Source organism: Cucumis melo, chromosome 1, assembly GCF_025177605.1.
Source record: "Cucumis melo cultivar AY chromosome 1, USDA_Cmelo_AY_1.0, whole genome shotgun sequence".
NCBI classification, from domain to species: domain Eukaryota; kingdom Viridiplantae; phylum Streptophyta; class Magnoliopsida; order Cucurbitales; family Cucurbitaceae; genus Cucumis; species Cucumis melo.
In genome coordinates, this window is record NC_066857.1 from 8,272,505 (window position 1) to 8,297,289 (window position 24,785).

The following is a 24,785-nucleotide window of genomic DNA, read 5'->3' on the forward strand; positions in this document are numbered from 1 at the left end:
ACCGTTCACTGCAAATCCAAGAACGATGACCTAGGAGTCCATGTCCTTCCGCTTGGACAAGGCTACTCGTTCAAGTTCAGACCCAACCTCGTGGGGACGACATTGTTTTTCTGCAGCTTCACATGGACTGGACAACACCAAATCTACTGGTTCAATATCTTTGACGACAAAAGGGATGCATGGAAATGCACCACATGCAGATGGATCATTCATGAATATAGCATGTGCTTGCAAGACCCGACAAACCCTGGCAAAGATATATGCTATAACTACGGAGATAACAAGCCAAGCATTGTGTAATGAAATATTTTGACATTATATCTTTTCCATGCAGTTGTTTCCAAGTGTTTAAATTCCATCTCAGTCAACTATAATGAAATGATATAAAAAAATGACAAGTATATAAGTTCGCCCTTTCGCTCGCACTCTCCCTCTTTTGTGTTCAAAAGTAGGCAATATCTATTCTATAATTCGTTGTTTTCATCGTGCCATTCACATGATTGAAGACCCCTGAAGAAATTAAATCATTACATAATTGAATCATTAATTTTGGTCTATAGATGAACTTCATCCTCTACATTTGAGCGCCCATGTTCGACCACTCCCGAGAAATGAACGAGGTGTTTTGGTAATTCTTCTTTATCGTCAACTGAAAACCTCGAGGGTTAACATTTCGAACAATTGAATCGATGTAGATTTAAATACGAAAGGATACCAAACTCAAATTTCTTCATATATTGATCGTTACAACTGTTGGTACGATTAAACCTGTGTTGCAAAACTCGAGGGTCAATACATGTAACGATTGAACCCACGTAGATTTAAATATTTGAGGATATACCAAACTCGAATTTCGTTATACAACAATCATGAAGGGCGGTTCGCTGCCTGTTGTACTTTGATCGATAAACATGTAACTAGAGAAGTTTCTTGAAAAATGTAAAAATTTTCGACGTCTGGACAATATAAAGTTGTTCAAAAATCGCTACCTTAATGTCAGACAAAACTGTTACTTTGTATATATGTTTTAATGTAAAAGGTGACGAATGTCATAAAATAGGAGACCGCATTGATCCAAACTAGAGTGTATGAACTAAACATACTAGCTGTGGGATTAAATATTTCAAAAGGGCCGGGTTTTTCAACGTAGCAGTTTATGAAAGAATGAACCAATTGTAGACATTTCCTAAAATTTAAGAAGGGAAGGACTGGCAAGTTTCGAGATCTTTTGTTCCGGGAGCGTCCATATACTTTCAATAGGTTTCATATAGGATGGATGTAACAGCATTTCACACTAAGTTTATTTTACAATGTTTGAGCATAGAAAATAAAGATAAATTTGATATAGTACAGTAACGTGGTTATGTGCTACCCAACATAATAACAACATTTTTTACAATAAAAACTGAATTTACAAATGTTTCGTTGTTAATTTTAAAATTTGTTTAGCATACTGTCATAATAATAAGAATCAATATGTCAAAGAAAAAAACCACAAGACATGTAACACAAAATATAGAAAATCATTGCTTGCTAAATTTCAAATCTTCCTACGCGAAGTCTCTCTTTCCTTACCACAAACAATTTAACTTCAACAACAGTTTATTTTTTCAAGAAATGTGACAATATCTACGTAAAATTAAACTCTTCATTATTTCGAAGGTTGCAATATGGACTCTCTATTTTTTCTTTTTGTTTTATTCGTTTTACTGTTTTAATGTCCTCCCCCTTCCTTTTTGCCTCACCAACTATATAGTCTCAATTTATGCCAACGAAAGGTAACTTTACTCATTTCTTATTTTGCACAAACGTTTAAACAATAACGTCGACAGTAAAAATTATAGTTTAAATATACACCATTCTTTACCAACACACGAGAAAACAACTTTTTTCTTTGCACATACCCTATGTGTATATATTCACTATTTCTATCACGTCCCAATCAATACCAATACAAGACAAAAGGTATAAAGCCTCATATTCTTGTCTCTTCCTTTGTGTTTCAACCAACGCCTTAAAAATGGGCTCATCTCCAACACTTGCACTATCTTTGCTAATTTTCTTTTTATGTAACTTACGTGCAATTCAAGGATCGATCTTCATCCAACCAGTAACTACAGTTGTAATCGTCAACCAAATTGAATATGGCATTCCTGTCACCGTTCACTGCAAATCCAAGAACGATGACCTAGGAGTCCATGTCCTTCCGCTTGGACAAGGCTACTCGTTCAAGTTCAGACCCAACCTCGTGGGGACGACATTGTTTTTCTGCAGCTTCACATGGACTGGACAACACCAAATCTACTGGTTCAATATCTTTGACGACAAAAGGGATGCATGGAAATGCACCACATGCAGATGGATCATTCATGAATATAGCATGTGCTTGCAAGACCCGACAAACCCTGGCAAAGATATATGCTATAACTACGGAGATAAGGAGCCAAGCATTGCGTAATGAAATATTTTGACATTATATCTTTTTCATGCAGTTGTTTCCAAGTGTTTAAATTCCATCTCAGTCGACTATAATGAAATGATATAAAAAAAAGACAAGTATATAAGTTCGCCCTTTCGCTCGCACTCTCCCTCTTTTGTGTTCAAAAGTAGGCAATATCTATTCTATAATTCGTTGTTTTCATCGTGCCATTCACATGATTGAAGACCCCGAAGAAATTAAATCATCACATAATTGAATCATTAATTTTGGTCTATAGATGAACTTCATCCTCTACATTTGAGCACCCATGTTCGACCACTCCCGAGAAAACAACGAGGTGTTTTGTTAATTCTTCTTTATCGTCAACTGAAAACCTCGAGGGTCAACATTTCGAACAATTGAATTGATGTAGATTTAAATACGAAAGGATACCAAACTCAAATTTCTTCATATATTGATCGTTACAACTGTTGGTACGATTAAACCTGTGTTGCAAAACTCGAGGGTCAATACATGTAACGATTGAACCCACGTAGATTTAAATATTTGTTGATATAGCAAACTCGAATTTCGTTATACAACAATCATGAAGGGCGGTTCGCTGCCTCTTGTACTTTGATCGATAAACATGTAACTAGAGAAGTTTCTTGAAAAATGTGAAAATTTTCGACGTCTGGACAATATAAAGTTGTTCAAAAATCGCTACCTTAATGTCAGACAAAACTGTTACTTTATATATATGTTTTAATGAAAAAGGTGACGAATGTCATAAAATAGAAGACCGCATTGATCCAAACTAGAGTGTATGAACTAAACATACTAGCTGTGGGATTAAATATTTCAAAAGGGCCGGGTTTCTCAACGTAGCAGTTTGTGAAAGAAAGAACCAATTGTAGACATTTCCTAAAATTTAAGAAGGGAAGGACTGGCAAGTTTCGAGATCTTTTGTTCCGGGAGCGTCCATAGAAATTCAATAGGTTTCATATAGGATGGGTGTAACAGCATTTCACACTCAATTTATTTTACAACGTTTGAGCATAGAAAATAAAGATAAATTTGATATAGTACAGTAACGTGGTTACGTGCTACCCAAGCTAATAACAACATTTTTTACAATAAAAACTGAATTTACAAATGTTTCGTTGTTAATTTTAAAATTTGTTTAGCATACTGTCATAATAATAAGAATCAATATGTCAAAGAAAAAAAACACAAGACATGTAACACAAAATATAGAAAATCTTTGCTTGCTAAATTTCAAATCTTCCTACGCGAAGTCTCTCTTTCCTTACCACAAACAATTTAACTTCAACAACAGTTTATTTTTTCAAGAAATGTGACAATATCTACGTAAAATCAAACTCTTCATTATTTCGAAGGTTGCAATATGGACTCTCTTTTTTTTCTTTTTGTTTTATTCGTTTTACTGTTTTAATGTCCTCCCCCTTCCTTTTTGCCTCACCAACTTCATAATCTCAATTTATGCCAACGAAAGGTAACTTTACTCATTTCTTATTTTGCACAAACGTTTAAACAATAACGTCGACAGTAAAAATTATAGTTTAAATGTACACCATTCTTTACCAACACACGAGAAAACAACTTTTTTCTTTGCACATACCCTATGTGTATATATTCACTATTTCTATCACGTCCCAATCAATACCAATACAAGACAAAAGGTATAAAGCCTCATATTCTTGTCTCTTCCTTTGTGTTTCAACCAACGCCTTAAAAATGGGCTCATCTCCAACACTTGCACTATCTTTGCTAATTTTCTTTTTATGTAACTTACGTGCAATTCAAGGATCGATCTTCATCCAACCAGTAACTACAGTTGTAATCGTCAACCAAATTGAATATGGCATTCCTGTCACCGTTCACTGCAAATCCAAGAACGATGACCTAGGAGTCCATGTCCTTCCGCTTGGACAAGGCTACTCGTTCAAGTTCAGACCCAACCTCGTGGGGACGACATTGTTTTTCTGCAGCTTCACATGGACTGGACAACACCAAATCTACTGGTTCAATATCTTTGACGACAAAAGGGATGCAGGGAAATGCACCACATGCAGATGGATCATTCATGAATATAGCATGTGCTTGCAAGACCCGACAAACCCTGGCAAAGATATATGCTATAACTACGGAGATAAGGAGCCAAGCATTGCGTAATGAAATATTTTGACATTATATCTTTTTCATGCAGTTGTTTCCAAGTGTTTAAATTCCATCTCAGTCGACTATAATGAAATGATATAAAAAAAAGACAAGTATATAAGTTCGCCCTTTCGCTCGCACTCTCCCTCTTTTGTGTTCAAAAGTAGGCAATATCTATTCTATAATTCGTTGTTTTCATCGTGCCATTCACATGATTGAAGACCCCGAAGAAATTAAATCATCACATAATTGAATCATTAATTTTGGTCTATAGATGAACTTCATCCTCTACATTTGAGCACCCATGTTCGACCACTCCCGAGAAAACAACGAGGTGTTTTGTTAATTCTTCTTTATCGTCAACTGAAAACCTCGAGGGTCAACATTTCGAACAATTGAATTGATGTAGATTTAAATACGAAAGGATACCAAACTCAAATTTCTTCATATATTGATCGTTACAACTGTTGGTACGATTAAACCTGTGTTGCAAAACTCGAGGGTCAATACATGTAAAGATTGAACCCACGTAGATTTAAATATTTGAGGATATACCAAACTCGAATTTCGTTAAACAACAATCATGAAGAACGGTTCGCTGCCTCTTGTACTTTGATCGATAAACATGTAACTAGAGAAGTTTCTTGAAAAATGTGAAAATTTTCGACGTCTGGACAATATAAAGTTGTTCAAAAATCGCTACCTTAATGTCAGACAAAACTGTTACTTTATATATATGTTTTCATGAAAAAGGTGACGAATGTCATAAAATAGGAGACCGCATTGATCCAAACTAGAGTGTATGAACTAAACATACGAGCTGTGGGATTAAATATTTCAAAAGGGTCGGGTTTCTCAACGTAGCAGTTTATGAAAGAATGAACCAATTGTAGACATTTCCTAAAATTTAAGAAGGGAAGGACTGGCAAGTTTCGAGATCTTTTGTTCCGGGAGCGTCCATAGAATTTCAATAGGTTTCATGTAGGATGGGTGTAACAGCATTTCACACTCAATTTATTTTACAATGTTTGAGCATAGAAAATAAAGATAAATTTGATATAGTACAGTAACGTGGTTACGTGCTACCCAAGGTAATAACAACATTTTTTACAATAAAAACTGAATTTACAAATGTTTCGTTGTTAATTTTAAAATTTGTTTAGCATACTGTCATAATAATAAGAATCGATATGTCAAAGAAAAAAAACACAAGACATGTAACACAAAATATAGAAAATCTTTGCTTGCTAAATTTCAAATCTTCCTACGCGAAGTCTCTCTTTCCTTACCACAAACAATTTAACTTCAACAACAGTTTATTTTTTCAAGAAATGTGACAATATCTACGTAAAATCAAACTCTTCATTATTTCGAAGGTTGCAATATGGACTCTCTTTTTTTTCTTTTTGTTTTATTCGTTTTACTGTTTTAATGTCCTCCCCCTTCCTTTTTGCCTCACCAACTTAATAGTCTCAATTTATGCCAACGAAAGGTAACTTTACTCATTTCTTATTTTGCACAAACGTTTAAACAATAACGTCGACAGTAAAAATTATAGTTTAAATATACACCATTCTTTACCAACACACGAGAAAACAACTTTTTTCTTTGCACATACCCTATGTTTATATATTCACTATTTCTATCACGTCCCAATCAATACCAATACAAGACAAAAGGTATAAAGCCTCATATTCTTGTCTCTTCCTTTGTGTTTCAACCAACGCCTTAAAAATGGGCTCATCTCCAACACTTGCAATATCTTTGCTAATTTTCTTTTTATGTAACTTACGTGCAATTCAAGGATCGATCTTCATCCAACCAGTAACTACTGTCACACCCCCTCCCGGACTACCTGCTACCTTAGACCGAAAGATGGCGTGAAGCCGACGTACAACGTTATTCTGTACCTGTATCTGTCGACTCTGCTTAAAACTTTCATGTGATGAACTTGCCAATCTAGTATATAAACTATTGTACATGCCACAAAACACATCGGATCCTAGGCTAGTCAAACACAGCTAGTCAAACACATACATGAAGTGTACCTCAAAATTTACCAATTTCACGAGTAAACCTAAAGACACCTTAATCAAAATATAACCAACAAAATTTACACAACTACAGCTCCTAAAGCTTATACAAACTGTGGAGTATCTATAACATACAAGGGTGTGAATACATCACAACACAACAGACTTTATGCCCAACTCAAAACACGTACTGGCAATCAATAATGAAGCTTCCGCAGACTAAGGCAGTCTATCAGGCACCGGGAAGTCGATCTCTACCTGGAAAATGGGTAAAACATTTTGGAAAGGGTGAGCTATGGAGCTCAGTGAGTGACTCAGTTTAAAACTATGAATTTAAAGATAAGAGCACGTGAAAACTTTACACATATAAATCTGTTTATACAAGTCGTAAATGTAAATGTGTAATAGTAAGAATAGGTTCCTTAAATACTCAGCATGTTCATCATTGAAATCTAGCAAGGCATATCAAGTATATCGAAGCATTTTAACTAACATGACGAATCTACGTTCTGTAGGGTACACCTAGTACAACAACGTTTACAAGCACTACGATGTAGTGGGGCCCGCCCAGCACTCCCATCGTCTTTGTCGTAGTGGGGCCCGCCCAGCACTCACGACAGCATCGTTGTTACGGAGTACACTCAACGTCAACAACGAAATCTAACCAGTGTGCACATGGTAATCTCTAGCCTCAGGCTCAAGATCTCAGTCATGTAGTTAATGAAAATTTCATAAATCATCATAAAATATTAAAACATGCCTGCTTATAAATTTTACACAAAGCTCGAACTTTACTCAGCTCTTTCGTGGAAAATTGTAGTTCTTAAAACAAAACTTCATACTAATTCATGCTTTGCTTAAAATATTGTGGTTTAAATACTTTCCAAACATTTAATATCTACGTGCTAGCATAAATTTCTTTAAGAAATCTAGTCTCCAAATGTATACTTGAAAATAGTCATGAAATTCAAATACCTTTCATGGCTTCGTAAATAAACATTTATCGCATTCAATCATAATAACAATTATGGAAAGTATTTCAAAGTTGGTTTTGTCACTCACAGTCTTGGGCTAGATCCTTGGTCTATAAGCTCGGTTTAATTCTTCTCGGCCTTCCAACAACCCAACCGAGTATTAAAACCTTAAACATTCTGGTTTCCTAAAGATATACATAACATGTCGCACCAAAGATGACGCTCGAAAACAAAGCTTAAGAAATAAAATCCTATTTCAACAATTCTCTAAAATTTCCAGATTTCTAACATAAACTTCAAAGAACTATAACTTTCTCAATACTTAACCAAAATGAGTGTTCTTTATATCAAACTCTTCATTTTGAGATCCTCTAAAACTTACCTGAAGACATATAAATCTGATTCCCCGTGCATAAACACATATAACCCTCAAAACAGAACCACTTCCAGAATCGCGCGCACACGACCTCTTTAACTTGTTCCTACAATTTTTCCAATTTTTAGTCGTTTTTGGTTTACAATTTCTTCATGAAAGTTGTAGTAAATTGAATAAGCTTTCCAACCATACCAAATAGAAATTCTAACTCCACCGATACACTCTGAAATACAAGAAAAACCAGAGACCTCCTGATTTCGAGTGAAAACCAACTGCCCTGTTTTCTTCATCAAAAAGCACCAAATGAAAATCCGAATTTGCTCCAACGTTCTTCATAAAGTTTGTTTAAAAATGAGTTAACTTTAAGTAAATGTAAATCTCACCTCTTAATTCCTTTTGAAGAGTTCAAACCGAATTAAAAACCAGTGATGTGCAGAATGAACTAAAATTCAGCCATTGATACACTTTGCTTGAGTTCTCCTCCTCTTCTTCAACCTAAAAATTCTAGTAAAATTTCTCTTCTTCTTCCAAACTCTCTCTTAGAAGTTCTCTGCAAATTGAAGAAGGAAAAAGAACAAAAAAATAAAGGGAACTTGGATGTCTTCAAACTTGGCGGTGAAGGGAAGAGAAGAAGAAGAAGAAAAGAGAAAATGAAATTTTCTTCTCCTTTTCTTCTTTTTGTCCTTTCTTTTCTTTCTTTTCTTTAATTAATTTAATAAAACTATTTAATATATAAATATATATATTTATATTTACACTTAATTTCCATTTTTTTTCCACATTTAAAGAAATTAAACCAAGAAAATATCGGGTTTACAACTACTGTTGTAATCGTCAACCAAATTGAATATGGCATTCCTATCACCGTTCACTGCAAATCCAAGAACGATGACCTAGGAGTCCATGTCCTTCCGCTTGGACAAGGCTACTCGTTCAAGTTCAGACCCAACCTCGTGGGGACGACATTGTTTTTCTGCAGCTTCACATGGACTGGACAACACCAAGTCTACTGGTTCAATATCTTTGACGACAAAAGGGATGCAGGGAAATGCACCACATGCAGATGGATCATTCATGAATATAGCATGTGCTTGCAAGACCCGACAAACCCTGGCAAAGATATATGCAATAACTACGGAGATAAGGAGCCAAGCATTGTGTAATGAAATATTTTGACATTATATCTTTTTCATGCAGTTGTTTCCAAGTGTTTAAATTCCATCTCAGTCAACTATAATGAAATGATATAAAAAAAAGACAAGTATATAAGATCGCCCTTTCGCTCGCACTCTCCCTCTTTTTTGTTCACAAGTAGGCAATATCTATTCTATAATTCGTTGTTTTCATCGTGCCATTCACATGATTGAAGACCCCGAAGAAATTAAATCATCACATAATTGAATCATTAACTTTGGTCTATAGATGAACTTCATCCTCTACATTTGAGCACCCATGTTCGACCACTCCCGAGAAAAGAATGAGGTGTTTTGGTAATTCTTCTTTATCGTCAACTGAAAACCTCGAGGGTCAACATTTCGAACAATTGAATCGATGTAGATTTAAATACGAAAGGATACCAAACTCAAATTTCTTCATATATTGATCGTTACAACTGTTGGTACGATTAAACCTGTGTTGCAAAACTCGAGGGTCAATACATGTAACGATTGAACCCACGTAGATTTAAATATTTGAGGATATACCAAACTCGAATTTCGTTATACAACAATCATGATGGGCGGTTCGCTGCCTCTTGTACTTTGATCGATAAACATGTAACTAGAGAAGTTTCTTGAAAAATGTTAAAATTTTCGACGTCTGGACAATATAAAGTTGTTCAAAAATCGCTACCTTAATGTCAGACAAAACTGTTACTTTATATATATGTTTTATTGAAAAAGGTGACGAATGTCATAAAATAGGAGACCGCATTGATCCAAACTAGAGTGTATGAACTAAACATACTAGCTGTGGGATTAAATATTTCAATAGGGTCGGGTTTCTCAACGTAGCAGTTTATGAAAGAATGAACCAATTGTAGACATTTCCTAAAATTTAAGAAGGGAAGGACTGGCAAGTTTCGAGATCTTTTGTTCCGGGAGCGTCCATAGAATTTCAATAGGTTTCATATAGGATGGGTGTAACAGCATTTCACACTCAATTTGTTTTACAACGTTTGAGCATAGAAAATAAAGATAAATTTGATATAGTACAGTAACGTGGTTACGTGCTACCCAAGCTAATAACAACATTTTTTACAATAAAAACTGAATTTACAAATGTTTCGTTGTTAATTTTAAAATTTGTTTAGCATACTGTCATAATAATAAGAATCAATATGTCAAAGAAAAAAAACACAAGACATGTAACACAAAATATAGAAAATCTTTGCTTGCTAAATTTCAAATCTTCCTATGCGAAGTCTCTCTTTCCTTACCACAAACAATTTAACTTCAACAACAGTTTATTTTTTCAAGAAATGTGACAATATCTACGTAAAATTAAACTCTTCATTATTTCGAAGGTTGCAATATGGACTCTTTTTTTTTTCTTTTTGTTTTATTCGTTTTACTGTTTTAATGTCCTCCCCCTTCCTTTTTGCCTCACCAACTTAATAGTCTCAATTTATGCCAACGAAAGGTAACTTTACTCATTTCTTATTTTGCACAAACGTTTAAACAATAACGTCGACAGTAAAAATTATAGTTTAAATGTACACCATTCTTTACCAACACACGAGAAAACAACTTTTTTCTTTGCACATACCCTATGTGTATATATTCACTATTTCTATCACGTCCCAATCAATACCAATACAAGACAAAAGGTATAAAGCCTCATATTCTTGTCTCTTCCTTTGTGTTTCAACCAACGCCTTAAAAATGGGCTCATCTCCAACACTTGCACTATCTTTGCTAATTTTCTTTTTATGTAACTTACATGCAATTCAAGGATCGATCTTCATCCAACCAGTAACTACAGTTGTAATCGTCAACCAAATTGAATATGGCATTCCTGTCACCGTTCACTGCAAATCCAAGAACGATGACCTAGGAGTCCATGTCCTTCCGCTTGGACAAGGCTACTCGTTCAAGTTCAGACCCAACCTCGTGGGGACGACATTGTTTTTCTGCAGCTTCACATGGACTGGACAACACCAAATCTACTGGTTCAATATCTTTGACGACAAAAGGGATGCAGGGAAATGCACCACATGCAGATGGATCATTCATGAATATAGCATGTGCTTGCAAGACCCGACAAACCCTGGCAAAGATATATGCTATAACTACGGAGATAAGGAGCCAAGCATTGCGTAATGAAATATTTTGACATTATATCTTTTTCATGCAGTTGTTTCCAAGTGTTTAAATTCCATCTCAGTCGACTATAATGAAATGATATAAAAAAAAGACAAGTATATAAGTTCGCCCTTTCGCTCGCACTCTCCCTCTTTTGTGTTCAAAAGTAGGCAATATCTATTCTATAATTCGTTGTTTTCATCGTGCCATTCACATGATTGAAGACCCCGAAGAAATTAAATCATCACATAATTGAATCATTAATTTTGGTCTATAGATGAACTTCATCCTCTACATTTGAGCACCCATGTTCGACCACTCCCGAGAAAAGAACGAGGTGGTTTGGTAATTCTTCTTTATCGTCAACTGAAAACCTTGAGGGTCAACATTTCGAACAATTGAATCGATGTAGATTTAAATACGAAAGGATACCAAACTCAAATTTCTTCATATATTGATCGTTACAACTGTTGGTACGATTAAACCTGTGTTGCAAAACTCGAGGGTCAATACATGTAACGATTGAACCCACGTAGATTTAAATATTTGAGGATATACCAAACTCGAATTTCGTTATACAACAATCATGAAGGGCGGTTCGCTGCCTCTTGTACTTTGATCGATAAACATGTAACTAGAGAAGTTTCTTGAAAAATGTGAAAATTTTCGACGTCTGCACAATATAAAGTTGTTCAAAAATCGCTACCTTAATGTCAGACAAAACTGTTACTTTATATATATGTTTTAATGAAAAAGGTGACGAATGTCATAAAATAGGAGACCGCATTGATCCAAACTAGAGTGTATGAACTAAACATATTAGCTGTGGGATTAAATATTTCAAAAGGGTTGGTGTAACGACCCAACTTTCCGGACTAAGCTGGGGTCACTACTCAATACCAAAACTCGACCACACAACATAAAATTCATAACGGATCTGTCACGATTTCTCAAAACGTTAGAAATATTACAAAAAAACAGTATCGGGCCCTATTTTAAATCACAGTCACAAAAGTTTCAAAGAAAAACTCAGGTCATCAACTCAAAATCACAAAACCACATATTCTAACAAAAACATCAGTGGAAGCAATAAGAAAACTAGACGCGTCCATATGGCCTTCACGCATCCTTCCTGCCTCTCGTCGGTCTGCCCCTCGCTGTGCCCTTACCTGAAAAGTTAAAGAAGAGAAAAGGGTGAGTATAAACATACCCAGTAAGGGACCCACTACTGGGCCCGTTAGGGGACAACAGTTAACTTCCTGTTCGGGGGTACCCTACATAACAGTCTAGTGGTTCCGTAGAACGCACATATCAGTCTAGTGCTCCCGAAGGATGCACACATCAGTCTAGTGCTCCCGAAGGATGCACACATCAGTCTAGTGCTCCCGAAGGATGTACACATCAGTCTAGTGCTCCCGAAGGATGCACACATCAGTCTAGTGCTCCCGAAGGATGCACCTATCAGTCTAGTGCTCCCGAAGGATGCACATATCAGTCTAGTGCTCCCGAAGGATGCACACATCGGTCTAGTGCTCCCGAAGGATGCACATATCAGTCTAGTGCTCCTGGAGGATGCACATATCCGTAAGGCACACTACCCCATAGATGAAGCTAACCGTTACCCCTCAGTCCATACTAAACCGTCTACAACAGTCACACCTCAACGGCATTCATATTACAGTTTCGCCATAGGCTTTGTCAGTCAGATAGTATAGGTTTAAACAACTACACCCTCAGTTGCTATACGCGTCACAAATTCGCACACCATTAGGGAAAACCCTAGAACCAATCAACTAACCAACCAAAACCAGACTCACTGTCCTTCCCCGACCAAACTCCATGATCAACATCCAGACCAATGATTACTACATACTGAACCGTAACTTCAAGGTCCATCGACATGCAATTCCAATCTACCACATAGCCCGGTAACATAACCACACTATACCGGACATCTAACATCGGGATCTACTAACAAGAAGCTCCTTATACCCGATAGCGCACAAGTTACAACTAGCGGTCGCATTTCTCTTACATCAGACAAGAATATAATAACAATGCTTAAAAGTCAACACACATACAGTTATTCACTACAGTCACTAACGTGTAATCCCCTGTGGATTACTACGTTTCTAGCCTCGATCCGAGGTCCAGTAGTAGGAAAACCCTTACCTGAAACTTGGTTATGCCCCTCGATCGAGTCCACGCTCAACAGATCCACCTAAACGAAAACACGCAGGTTTTAATCGAAGATACCAGTAGAAGTCATTTTAAATGGTCCTAAGCGACATCCGTTGACTTACCCGAGGAATGGAAAACTATCTCCAAACAAGCCTGCCGCAGAACCCGAGAACTTAAACGTCAATTCCTTAATACCTTCAAGGGATGAAAGATAGGACCAAAGCTTATTCCAATATTCAACTCGAATCGGATATGGCAACATTAGGGAATTCATCAAAAACAATCCTTACCGAAGACTCACCATGACCCAAAGTGGAGGAAGGAAGGCTTAGGTGGCCCGGCTCGGCTCGGCTTGGCCTCAGCTCACGGCTCGGCTCACTCTCGGCTCGGCTCGGCTTGGCCTAGGCTCGCGACTCAACTCGGTTCGCGGCTCGGCTCGCGGCTCGGCTCAAGTCAACATACGGCTCGGCTCGGCTTGTGGTTCGCGGCTCGGCTGGATCTGCTGGTGGCTCGCGGCTCGGCAGGGTTTGCTTGTGGCTCGCGGCTCGGCTGGAAATGGGTCTCGGGTCGGGTCAGCTTGGAACCGGGGCGACCTCAACGACAACTTCGGCGTTCGACGACGGGGTGAGTCGCGGCTGGGTGGAATCTGACGACTGGCTCTGTTCTCAAACGGCGGAGGACGACGGCTTGACGACGGACACGGTCGGACGATTTGAAGCCGAGAGGAGATCTGAAATGGCAGGGAGGCCGCGGCAGACGAACGTCGAAGCTGGAAAGTTTCGACGACGTGGACAGAGACGGAAACGTGCGCGACGGAAGGAAAATAAGAGAAAGACGGGTGGCGGCGTGCACGGAGAAGAGATGGTGGACGGCGGCGCTGAAACGGAATGGAGAGAGAGACGGCTGCGGCGCGGGAGGAAGATGAAACGAAGAAGAAGATGGGGGGGCTCGCGCGCGGTAGTAGGGTTCCCCTTTTTTTTTTTTTTTTAAATATATATATATATATATATATATTAAGTTAAGAAAATTAATAATAATAATAATATTAAAATAATAATAATAATAATAATAATAATAAATAAAATATTATTAACTGTATATATATTAACTTTAATAATTCTAATTAATAATAATAATATATAAAATATTATTATATATATATGTATTAACTTTTATATAATTAATTAATAATAATAATAATACTAATAATAATAAAGATAAAAGATAATATTAATATTAAATTATATATAAAGATTATAATAAATAATAATAATAATAATAATATAGTTACTATTATATTATTATTATATAAATTTACAACTATAAATTCCAGAATTTTAGAAATTAATCCAAAATTTAAAATTCCCGAAAAATTATATAAAACGGTAAAAGTTTACCTCGAAAATTCGGGGCGTTACAGCCGGGTTTCTCAACGTAGCAGTTTATGAAAGAATGAACCAATTGTAGACATTTCCTAAAATTTAAGAAGGGAAGGACTGGCAAGTTTCGAGATCTTTTGTTCCGGGAGCGTCCATAGAATTTCAATAGGTTTCATATAGGATGGGTGTAACAGCATTTCACACTCAATTTATTTTACAATGTTTGAGCATAGAAAATAAAGATAAATTTGATATAGTACAGTAACGTGGTTACGTGCTACCCAAGATAATAACAACATTTTTTACAATAAAAACTGAATTTACAAATGTTTCGTTGTTAATTTTAAAATTTGTTTAGCATACTGTCATAATAATAAGAATCAATATGTCAAAGAAAAAAACACAAGACATGTAACACAAAATATAGAAAATCTTTGCTTGCTAAATTTCAAATCTTCCTACGCGAAGTCTCTCTTTCCTTACCACAAACAATTTAACTTCAACAACAGTTTATTTTTTAAAGAAATGTGACAATATCTACGTAAAATTAAACTCTTCATTATTTCGAAGGTTGCAATATGGACTCTCTTTTTTTCTTTTTGTTTTATTCGTTTTACTGTTTTAATGTCCTCCCCCTTCCTTTTTGCCTCACCAACTTAATAGTCTCAATTTATGCCAACGAAAGGTAACTTTACTCATTTCTTATTTTGCACAAACGTTTAAACAATAACGTCGACAGTAAAAATTATAGTTTAAATGTACACCATTCTTTACCAACACACGAGAAAACAACTTTTTTCTTTGCACATACCCTATGTGTATATATTCACTATTTCTATCACGTCCCAATCAATACCAATACAAGACAAAAGGTATAAAGCCTCATATTCTTGTCTCTTCCTTTGTGTTTCAACCAACGCCTTAAAAATGGGCTCATCTCCAACACTTGCACTATCTTTGATAATTTTCTTTTTATGTAACTTACGTGCAATTCAAGGATCGATCTTCATCCAACCAGTAACTACAGTTGTAATCGTCAACCAAATTGAATATGGCATTCCTGTCACCGTTCACAGCAAATCCAAGAACGATGACCTAGGAGTTCATGTCCTTCCGCTTGGACAAGGCTACTCGTTCAAGTTCAGACCCAACCTCGTGGGGACGACATTGTTTTTCTGCAGCTTCACATGGACTGGACAACACCAAATCTACTGGTTCAATATCTTTGACGACAAAAGGGATGCAGGAAAATGCACCACATGCAGATGGATCATTCATGAATATAGCATGTGCTTGCAAGACCCGACAAACCCTGGCAAAGATATATGCTATAACTACGGAGATAAGGAGCCAAGCATTGCGTAATGAAATATTTTGACATTATATCTTTTTCATGCAGTTGTTTCCAAGTGTTTAAATTCCATCTCAGTCAACTATAATGAAATGATATAAAAAAAAGACAAGTATATAAGTTCGCCCTTTCGCTCGCACTCTCCCTCTTTTGTGTTCAAAAGTAGGCAATATCTATTCTATAATTCGTTGTTTTCATCGTTCCATTCACATGATTGAAGACCCCGAAGAAATTAAATCATCACATAATTGAATCATTAATTTTGGTCTATAGATGAACTTCATCCTCTACATTTGAGCCCCCATGTTCGACCACTCTTGAGAAAAGAACGAGGTGTTTTGGTAATTCTTCTTTATCGTCAACTGAAAACCTCGAGGGTCAACATTTCGAACAATTGAATCGATGTAGATTTAAATACGAAAGGATACCAAACTCAAATTTCTTCATATATTGATCGTTACAACTGTTGGTACGATTAAACCTGTGTTGCAAAACTCGAGGGTTAATACATGTAACGATTGAACCCACGTAGATTTAAATATTTGAGGATATACCAAACTCGAATTTCGTTATACAACAATCATGAAGGGCGGTTCGCTGCCTCTTGTACTTTGATCGATAAACATGTAACTAGAGAAGTTTCTTGAAAAATGTGAAAATTTTCGACGTCTGGACAATATAAAGTTGTTCAAAAATCGCTCCCTTAATGTCAGACAAAACTGTTACTTTATATATATGTTTTAATGAAAAAGGTGACGAATGTCATAAAATAGGAGACTGCATTGATCCAAACTAGAGTGTATGAACTAAACATACTAGCTGTGGGATTAAATATTTCAAAAGGGCCGGGTTTCTCAACGTAGCAGTTTATGAAAGAATGAACCAATTGTAGACATTTCCTAAAATTTAAGAAGGGAAGGACTGGCAAGTTTCGAGATCTTTTGTTCCGGGAGCGTCCATAGAATTTCAATAGGTTTCATATAGGATGGGTGTAACAACATTTCACACTCAATTTATTTTACAACGTTTGAGCATAGAAAATAAAGATAAATTTGATATAGTACAGTAACGTGGTTACGTGTTACCCAAGATAATAACAACATTTTTTACAATAAAAACTGAATTTACAAATGTTTCGTTGTTAATTTTAAAATTTGTTTAGCATACTGTCATAATAATAAGAATCAATATGTCAAAGAAAAAAAACACAAGACATGTAACACAAAATATAGAAAATCTTTGCTTGCTAAATTTCAAATCTTCCTACGCGAAGTCTCTCTTTCCTTACCACAAACAATTTAACTTCAACAACAGTTTATTTTTTCAAGAAATGTTACAATATCTACGTAAAATTAAACTCTTCATTATTTCGAAGGTTGCAATATGGACTCTCTTTTTTTTCTTTTTGTTTTATTCGTTTTACAGTTTTAATGTCCTCCCCCTTCCTTTTTGCCTCACCAACTTAATAGTCTCAATTTATGCCAACGAAAGGTAACTTTACTCATTTCTTATTTTGCACAAACCTTTAAACAATAACGTCGACAGTAAAAATTATAGTTTAAATATACACCATTCTTTACCAACACACGAGAAAACAATTTTTTTCTTTGCACATACCTTATGTGTATATATTCACTATTTCTATCACGTCCCAATCAATACCAATACAAGACAAAAGGTATAAAGCCTCATATTCTTGTCTCTTCCTTTGTGTTTCAATCAACGCCTTAAAAATGGGCTCATCTCCAACACTTGCACTATCTTTGCTAATTTTCTTTTTATGTAATTTACGTGCAATTCAAGGATCGATCTTCATCCAACCAGTAACTACAGTTGTAATCGTCAACCAAATTGAATATGGCATTCCTGTCACCGTTCACTGCAAATCCAAGAACGATGACCTAGGAGTCCATGTCCTTCCGCTTGGACAAGGCTACTCGTTCAAGTTCAGACCCAACCTCGTGGGGACGACATTGTTTTTCTGCAGCTTCACATGGACTGGACAACACCAAATCTACTGGTTCAATATCTTTGACGACAAAAGGGATGCAGGGAAATGCACCACATGCAGATGGATCATTCATGAATATAGCATGTGCTTGCAAGACCCGACAAACCCTGGCAAAGATATATGCTATAACTACGGAGATAAGGAGCCAAGCATTGTGTAATGAAATATTTTGACATTATATCTTTTTCATGCAGTTGTTTCCAAGTGTTTTAATTCCATCTCAGTCGACCATAATGAAATGATATAAAAAAAAGACAAGTATATAAGTTCGCCCTTTCGCTCGCACTCTCCCTCTTTTGTGTTCAAAAGTAGGCAATATCTATTCTATAATTCGTTGTTTTCATCGTGCCATTCACATGATTGAAGACCCCGAAGAAATTAAATCATCACATAATTGAATCATTAATTTTGGTCTATAGATGAACTTCATCCTCTACATTTGAGCACCCATGTTCGACCACTCCCGAGAAAAGAACGAGGTGTTTTGGTAATTCTTCTTTATCGTCAACTGAAAACCTCGAGGGTCAACATTTCGAACAATTGAATCGATGTAGATTTAAATACGAAAGGATACCAAACTCAAATTTCTTCATATATTGATCGTTACAACTGTTGGTACGATTAAACCTGTGTTGCAAAACTCGAGGGTCAATACATGTAACGATTGAACCCACGTAGATTTAAATATTTGAGGATATACCAAACTCGAATTTCGTTATACAACAATCATGAAGGGCGGTTCGCTGCCTCTTGTACTTTGATCGATAAACATGTAACTAGAGAAGTTTCTTGAAAAATGTGAAAATTTTCGACGTCTGGACAATATAAAGTTGTTCAAAAATCGCTACCTTAATGTCAGACAAAACTGTTACTTTATATATATGTTTTAATGAAAAAGGTGACGAATGTCATAAAATAGGAGACCGCATTGATCCAAACTAGAGTGTATGAACTAAACATACTAGCTGTGGGATTAAATATTTCAAAAGGGTCGGGTTTCTCAACGTAGGAGTTTATGAAAGAATGAACCAATTGTAGACATTTCCTAAAATTTAAGAAGGGAAGGATTGGCAAGTTTCGAGATCTTTTATTCCGGGAGCGTCCATAGAATTTCAATAGGTTTCATATAGGATGGGTGTAACAGCATTTCACACTCAATTTATTTTACAATGTTTGAGCATAGAAAATAAAGATAAATTTGATATAGTACAGTAACGTGGTTACGTGCTACCCAAGATAATAACAACATTTTTTACAATAAAAACTGAATTTACAAATGTTTCGTTGTTAATTTTAAAATTTGTTTAGCATACTGTCATAATAATAAGAATCAATATGTCAAAGAAAAAAAACACAAGACATGTAACACAAAATATAGAAAATCTTTGCTTGCAAAATTTCAAATCTTCCTACGCGAAGTCTCTCTTTCCTTACCACAAACAATTTAACTTCAACAACAGTTTATTTTTTCAAGAAATGTGACAATATCTACGTAAAATTAAACTCTTCATTATTTCGAAGGTTGCAATATGGACTCTCTTTTTTTTTCTTTTTGTTTTATTCGTTTTACTGTTTTAATGTCCTCCCCCTTCCTTTTTGCCTCACCAACTTAATAGTCTCAATTTATGCCAACGAAAGGTAACTTTACTCATTTCTTATTTTGCACAAACGTTTAAACAATAACGTCGACAGTAAAAATTATAGTTTAAATATACACCATTCTTTACCAACACACGAGAAAACAACTTTTTTCTTTGCACATACCCTATGTGTATATACTCACTATTTCTATCACGTCCCAATCAATACCAATACAAGACAAAAGGTATAAAGCCTCATATTCTTGTCTCTTCCTTTGTGTTTCAACCAACGCCTTAAAAATGGGCTCATCTCCAACACTTGCACTGTAACGACCCAACTCTTTATACTAAGCTGAGGTCGTTACTAAAAAGAAACAATGACAAGAGACACTTTTTGAAACGAGGGAAGAATAAATTTTCATTAAAAACGGAATATTAAAACACTGAAACATAAACGCGGAAGCAAAACTGAGTCCCCATATGGCATGTCATGGATCCTTCTCTGTCGCTCGCCAGCTTTCCTCTACCTTTACCTTCGCCTAAAATGTTAAACATAGAAAGAGTGAGTATAAACATATACTCAGTAAGGGACCTACTACTAGACCCGCTAGGTGTTTGTTAACTTCCCATTAGAGTCCTGAAAATGGTACCCAATCTCTGGCACGTTCTCGAACACGTGCAACATGCGCTCCCGTAGGAACGAAAATCTTGTCTTCGGTGTCCCGAGGGAGCACCTAGGACATGCTGGTCTGTAGTGAAACCGGGGGTAACATTAAGACAATCGGGATGCGAGGACCCCGTCGAATCACTCGAATCATATCTATATCCATGCTAGACTGGCGTCCCGTCAGACCACACAGTCCTAAATAGGTGGTGATCCCGAAGGACACCCATGCAGGTACGACTCTAATAGACAAAGTTAACAGAACACTCTATCCATAGCATGTAGCATAACATAACATCATAACATGGCATGAGTATTAATCATAACGTCCTTATTCATGTGATTAATATATCATGTATCATAAACATCATAAACATACCAGTCATCATCGTCAATCATAGTATCAGTCATCATCATCAATTTCAATATCAATCATCACAAACACAATATCAATCATCATTTACAGCATCACATTATGCATCTTAGCTACCATCGATGCATAATCATAATTACATGCGGTCTCTTAAATTCAGTTCGAAGGTCTAGTAGGAGAATCTCTTATCTGGAGATTATAGCCAAACAAAGGTACTCCCTAGTTGACTGTAAAATTCTCCAATTAACTTGATCCTAATCATAAAAGGAAAACTTAGTATCTTAATTAATGAAATTAGCAATTGGCTAACATCCAAAAATTCTCCCAAATTAATTAACTTTCTAATAAAAAAAGGGTTGAAACCAATTCAACCTTGATTGGGAAAAATCCAAGATTTAGATCTTAAAAAGTTTAGCCAATTGAACCTTTTACAGAAAACCCAAATAGATCCAAAATTAAATTAATAAAATATTAATTTAATTTTATTGGCTTACCAAGGTTACTCAGATGGAGGTTGGAAAATCCTCTTATCCTTGATGAAAAATTCATCACTTTAAATTCTCAAGCTTCCAAAGAGACCAATCTTAACTTCAACTGAGGCGACGACAATAGAGGGTTATCTTAGAGAAAAAGATAAAGAACCTTTTTCTTTTTCCTTTATTTACATCTTAAGCATTCTAATGCTATTTATAGACCCAAATAATAACAATAATAATAATTATTATTATTATTTCCTTTTCCTTTTCCATTTAGGATATATATAAATAATACCAAAAAAATATACATATATCTTTATTCCCATTATCTTTCCTAAATAAATGCCTTAATCATAGGCATTTATAACCATTAATAATAATAATAATACTTCTTTATTATTATTATTTTTCTCTCACCAAAATCTACAATGAACATATATATTTATTTAAACCATCATTTTCTCTTTTAAATAAATATATATCTTTTTCGTCCAATCAAATCAACCATCTCTCTTCTCATGGATTATCTTCTTTTCTAAACAAATATAATTATATTCCATCATATAATTAACTTCACTTTTCCATATTATTAATTAAATATATATATCCACATATATATACTCAATTAATTACAATTCCACCAAAACTAACTTTTCCCTCCAAAATCTCAAATTAACTTAAATCCTCAATTCTTTTAATCAATCAAATCTTTTCCAATAAATCACTTATAACTTCAAACATGAATTATCTTAACCCAACCATAACAATTTCACTCCAGAATCAATATTTATCTTTCTACATAATAATTAATTATCTTCCACAATAACTAATTATTATTTATCTTTCTCCAAAGTAATTATCCTTTTACAAATAATTGTATTTTTCCAAAATATAATTATTTTACTTTTTCTCCTTACTAAATATCCTTTCCCCAAAATACAACTATCTTTTCCTTTAACATAATAATTATATATATATTTCCACATATACATATAATTATTAAATCTCCAACAAAGTTTTCACCACACAATTTAATTAAATAACGTCCATAATTATTTAATTAAATTCAACTTCAACAACACTAAAAGTCCACAACTTTACTTAATCCTCTTAACCTACCATTTAATCTAAAAACTCGACAAACTCCACATGCCAAAATCTTTGATTAATTAAATATTCATTTAATTAATTAAATATTCATTCAAGAAATATTTAATTAATTTCAATTCTCACATAACTCAAATAATTCTCATTAATTGGATTCAAAATAACGCCCAATAATTTAAATCTAGATAAACAAAATTAAGATAACTGATTCCAAAATTATCTAAATTTTTGGGGCGTTACAATCTTCCCTCCTTTAACAACTTTCGTCCTCGAAAGTTCTAATCTTTGAACAACTTGGGATAATTGGCTCTCACGTCTTAATTAATAACAAATTCTACCGAATTCCAAAATCTTTAATTAAATATACACACCCATGTATATATATTTAATTAATCCAACACAAAACAACCGAATATATTCCTTAACTTTGAAGTCCACTTAATGTAATACCCATAATAAGTTCCTTAAATTTATTGTGTGTTACAATCTTCCCTCGCTAAGAAACTTTCGTCCTCGAAAGTTTTAGTCCTCGAACAATTTCGAGTATCGAGCTCCCTTGTCATACTCTTGTTCCTAAGTAGCCTTCTCAACTTGGTAACTCTGCCATAAAATTTTCTTAAGTGCAACACTCATGTTGCGCAATGCTCTACCTCACTTGACAAAATATTACTTTTTCAAATACTTTTCTTCTCTTTACACTTATCCAAGTAAAACTTAATTCATAAACCTTCAAAAACTACGTTCTATTTTCCAACTTCGAACTTCCAACCTTAATAAGGTATTCTGCACCATTTAGCAATCTTTAGAACTCACTAATTTCTCTTTTCTTGTTTGATAAAGTTCAAACTTTTGTCCAACTATTGGCTTTCTTTAATGACATCAACTTAGCTAGTTTATTCTAAAGAAGTTCGTTATTTCATCACTTGTACTTTAAACTAGCTATAACTTATCCTTCATGGTAAACTCAAAAACAGTTTCTTGAAGTCTCACCAAAATAACTATGCACTAAAGTTTGCTTTGTTCCTTCTCCAGCAACTCAATTCTAAACACAATCAAATGTGCTTGATATACTTGAACTTAACCATGCCTTTAGTTCCCTTTAAAACCACCAACATAACTTATTTCTTAGATATCCAGTCACAAAACAGTTCATCACACTGAACACGTCCAACTCTTTTGCCTACTCAATCACCCCTTTGAGCATCTTTACGTGCCAACATTTTTCTTAAAACTTTACCACCAAAGCCATCACCATTAAATCATAACATTCATGCAGTTCTAGTTTAATACAGGTAAGGTCACGTGCATATTCATAATCATGTATCATAAAATACATACCTGGCGAGTGACGAAGGACCGTAATAGCCATATATAGAGACAAAATCAGAGACTCACATCGTAAGTTAGTCTACAGAACCTAAAAGCTGACGCTCTGATACCAACTGTAACGACCCAACTCTTTATACTAAGCTGAGGTCGTTACTAAAAAGAAACAATGACAAGAGACACTTTTTGAAACGAGGGAAGAATAAATTTTCATTAAAAACGGAATAAATTATGTAACTTACGTGCAATTCAAGGATCGATCTTCATCCAACCAGTAACTACAGTTGTAATCGTCAACCAAATTGAATATGGCATTCCTGTCACCGTTCACTGCAAATCCAAGAACGATGACCTAGGAGTCCATGTCCTTCCGCTTGGACAAGGCTACTCGTTCAAGTTCAGACCCAACCTCGTGGGGACGACATTGTTTTTCTGCAGCTTCACATGGACTGGAAAACACCAAATCTACTGGTTCAATATCTTTGACGACAAAAGGGATGCAGGGAAATGCACCACATGCAGATGGATCATTCATGAATATAGCATGTGCTTGCAAGACCCGACAAACCATGGCAAAGATATATGCTATAACTACGGAGATAAGGAGCCAAGCATTGTGTAATGAAATATTTTGACATTATATCTTTTTCATGCAGTTGTTTCCAAGTGTTTAAATTCCATCTCAGTCAACTATAATGAAATGATATAAAAAAAAGACAAGTATATAAGTTCGCCCTTTCGCTCGCACTCTCCCTCTTTTGTGTTCAAAAGTAGGCAATATCTATTTTATAATTCGTTGTTTTCATCGTTCCATTCACATGATTGAAGACCCCGAAGAAATTAAATCATCACATAATTGAATCATTAATTTTTGCAAAACTCGAGGGTTAATACATGTAACGATTGAACCCACGTAGATTTAAATATTTGAGGATATACCAAACTCGAATTTCGTTATACAACAATCATGAAGGGCGGTTCGCTGCCTCTTGTACTTTGATCGATAAACATGTAACTAGAGAAGTTTCTTGAAAAATGTGAAAATTTTCGAC

General features: G+C 35.2%; 1 protein-coding gene across 1 annotated transcript; it reads left to right on the plus strand.

The window, feature by feature from the left end:
- Nucleotides 1-1,867: 1,867 nt before the first annotated feature.
- On the plus strand, nt 1,868-18,406 carry LOC127150804 (S-protein homolog 5-like). The gene is made up of 2 exons (XM_051089433.1): nt 1,868-1,965; nt 18,000-18,406. The coding sequence occupies exons 1-2, from the start codon at nt 1,908-1,910 to the stop codon at nt 18,365-18,367; spliced, it is 426 nt and encodes a 141-aa protein (XP_050945390.1). The 5' UTR covers nt 1,868-1,907; the 3' UTR covers nt 18,368-18,406.
- The last annotated feature ends 6,379 nt before the right edge of the window (nt 18,407-24,785 follow it).

Bases quoted from the DNA above. Each gene is read 5' to 3' on its own strand.
- LOC127150804 (XM_051089433.1), top strand. From the start codon at position 1,908: ATGTGTATATATTCACTATTTCTATCACGTCCCAATCAATACCAATAC. The intron at 1,966-17,999 runs GTATAAAGCCTC...GTGCAATTCAAG, and splicing joins ATACCAATACAAGACAAAAG to GATCGATCTTCATCCAACCA.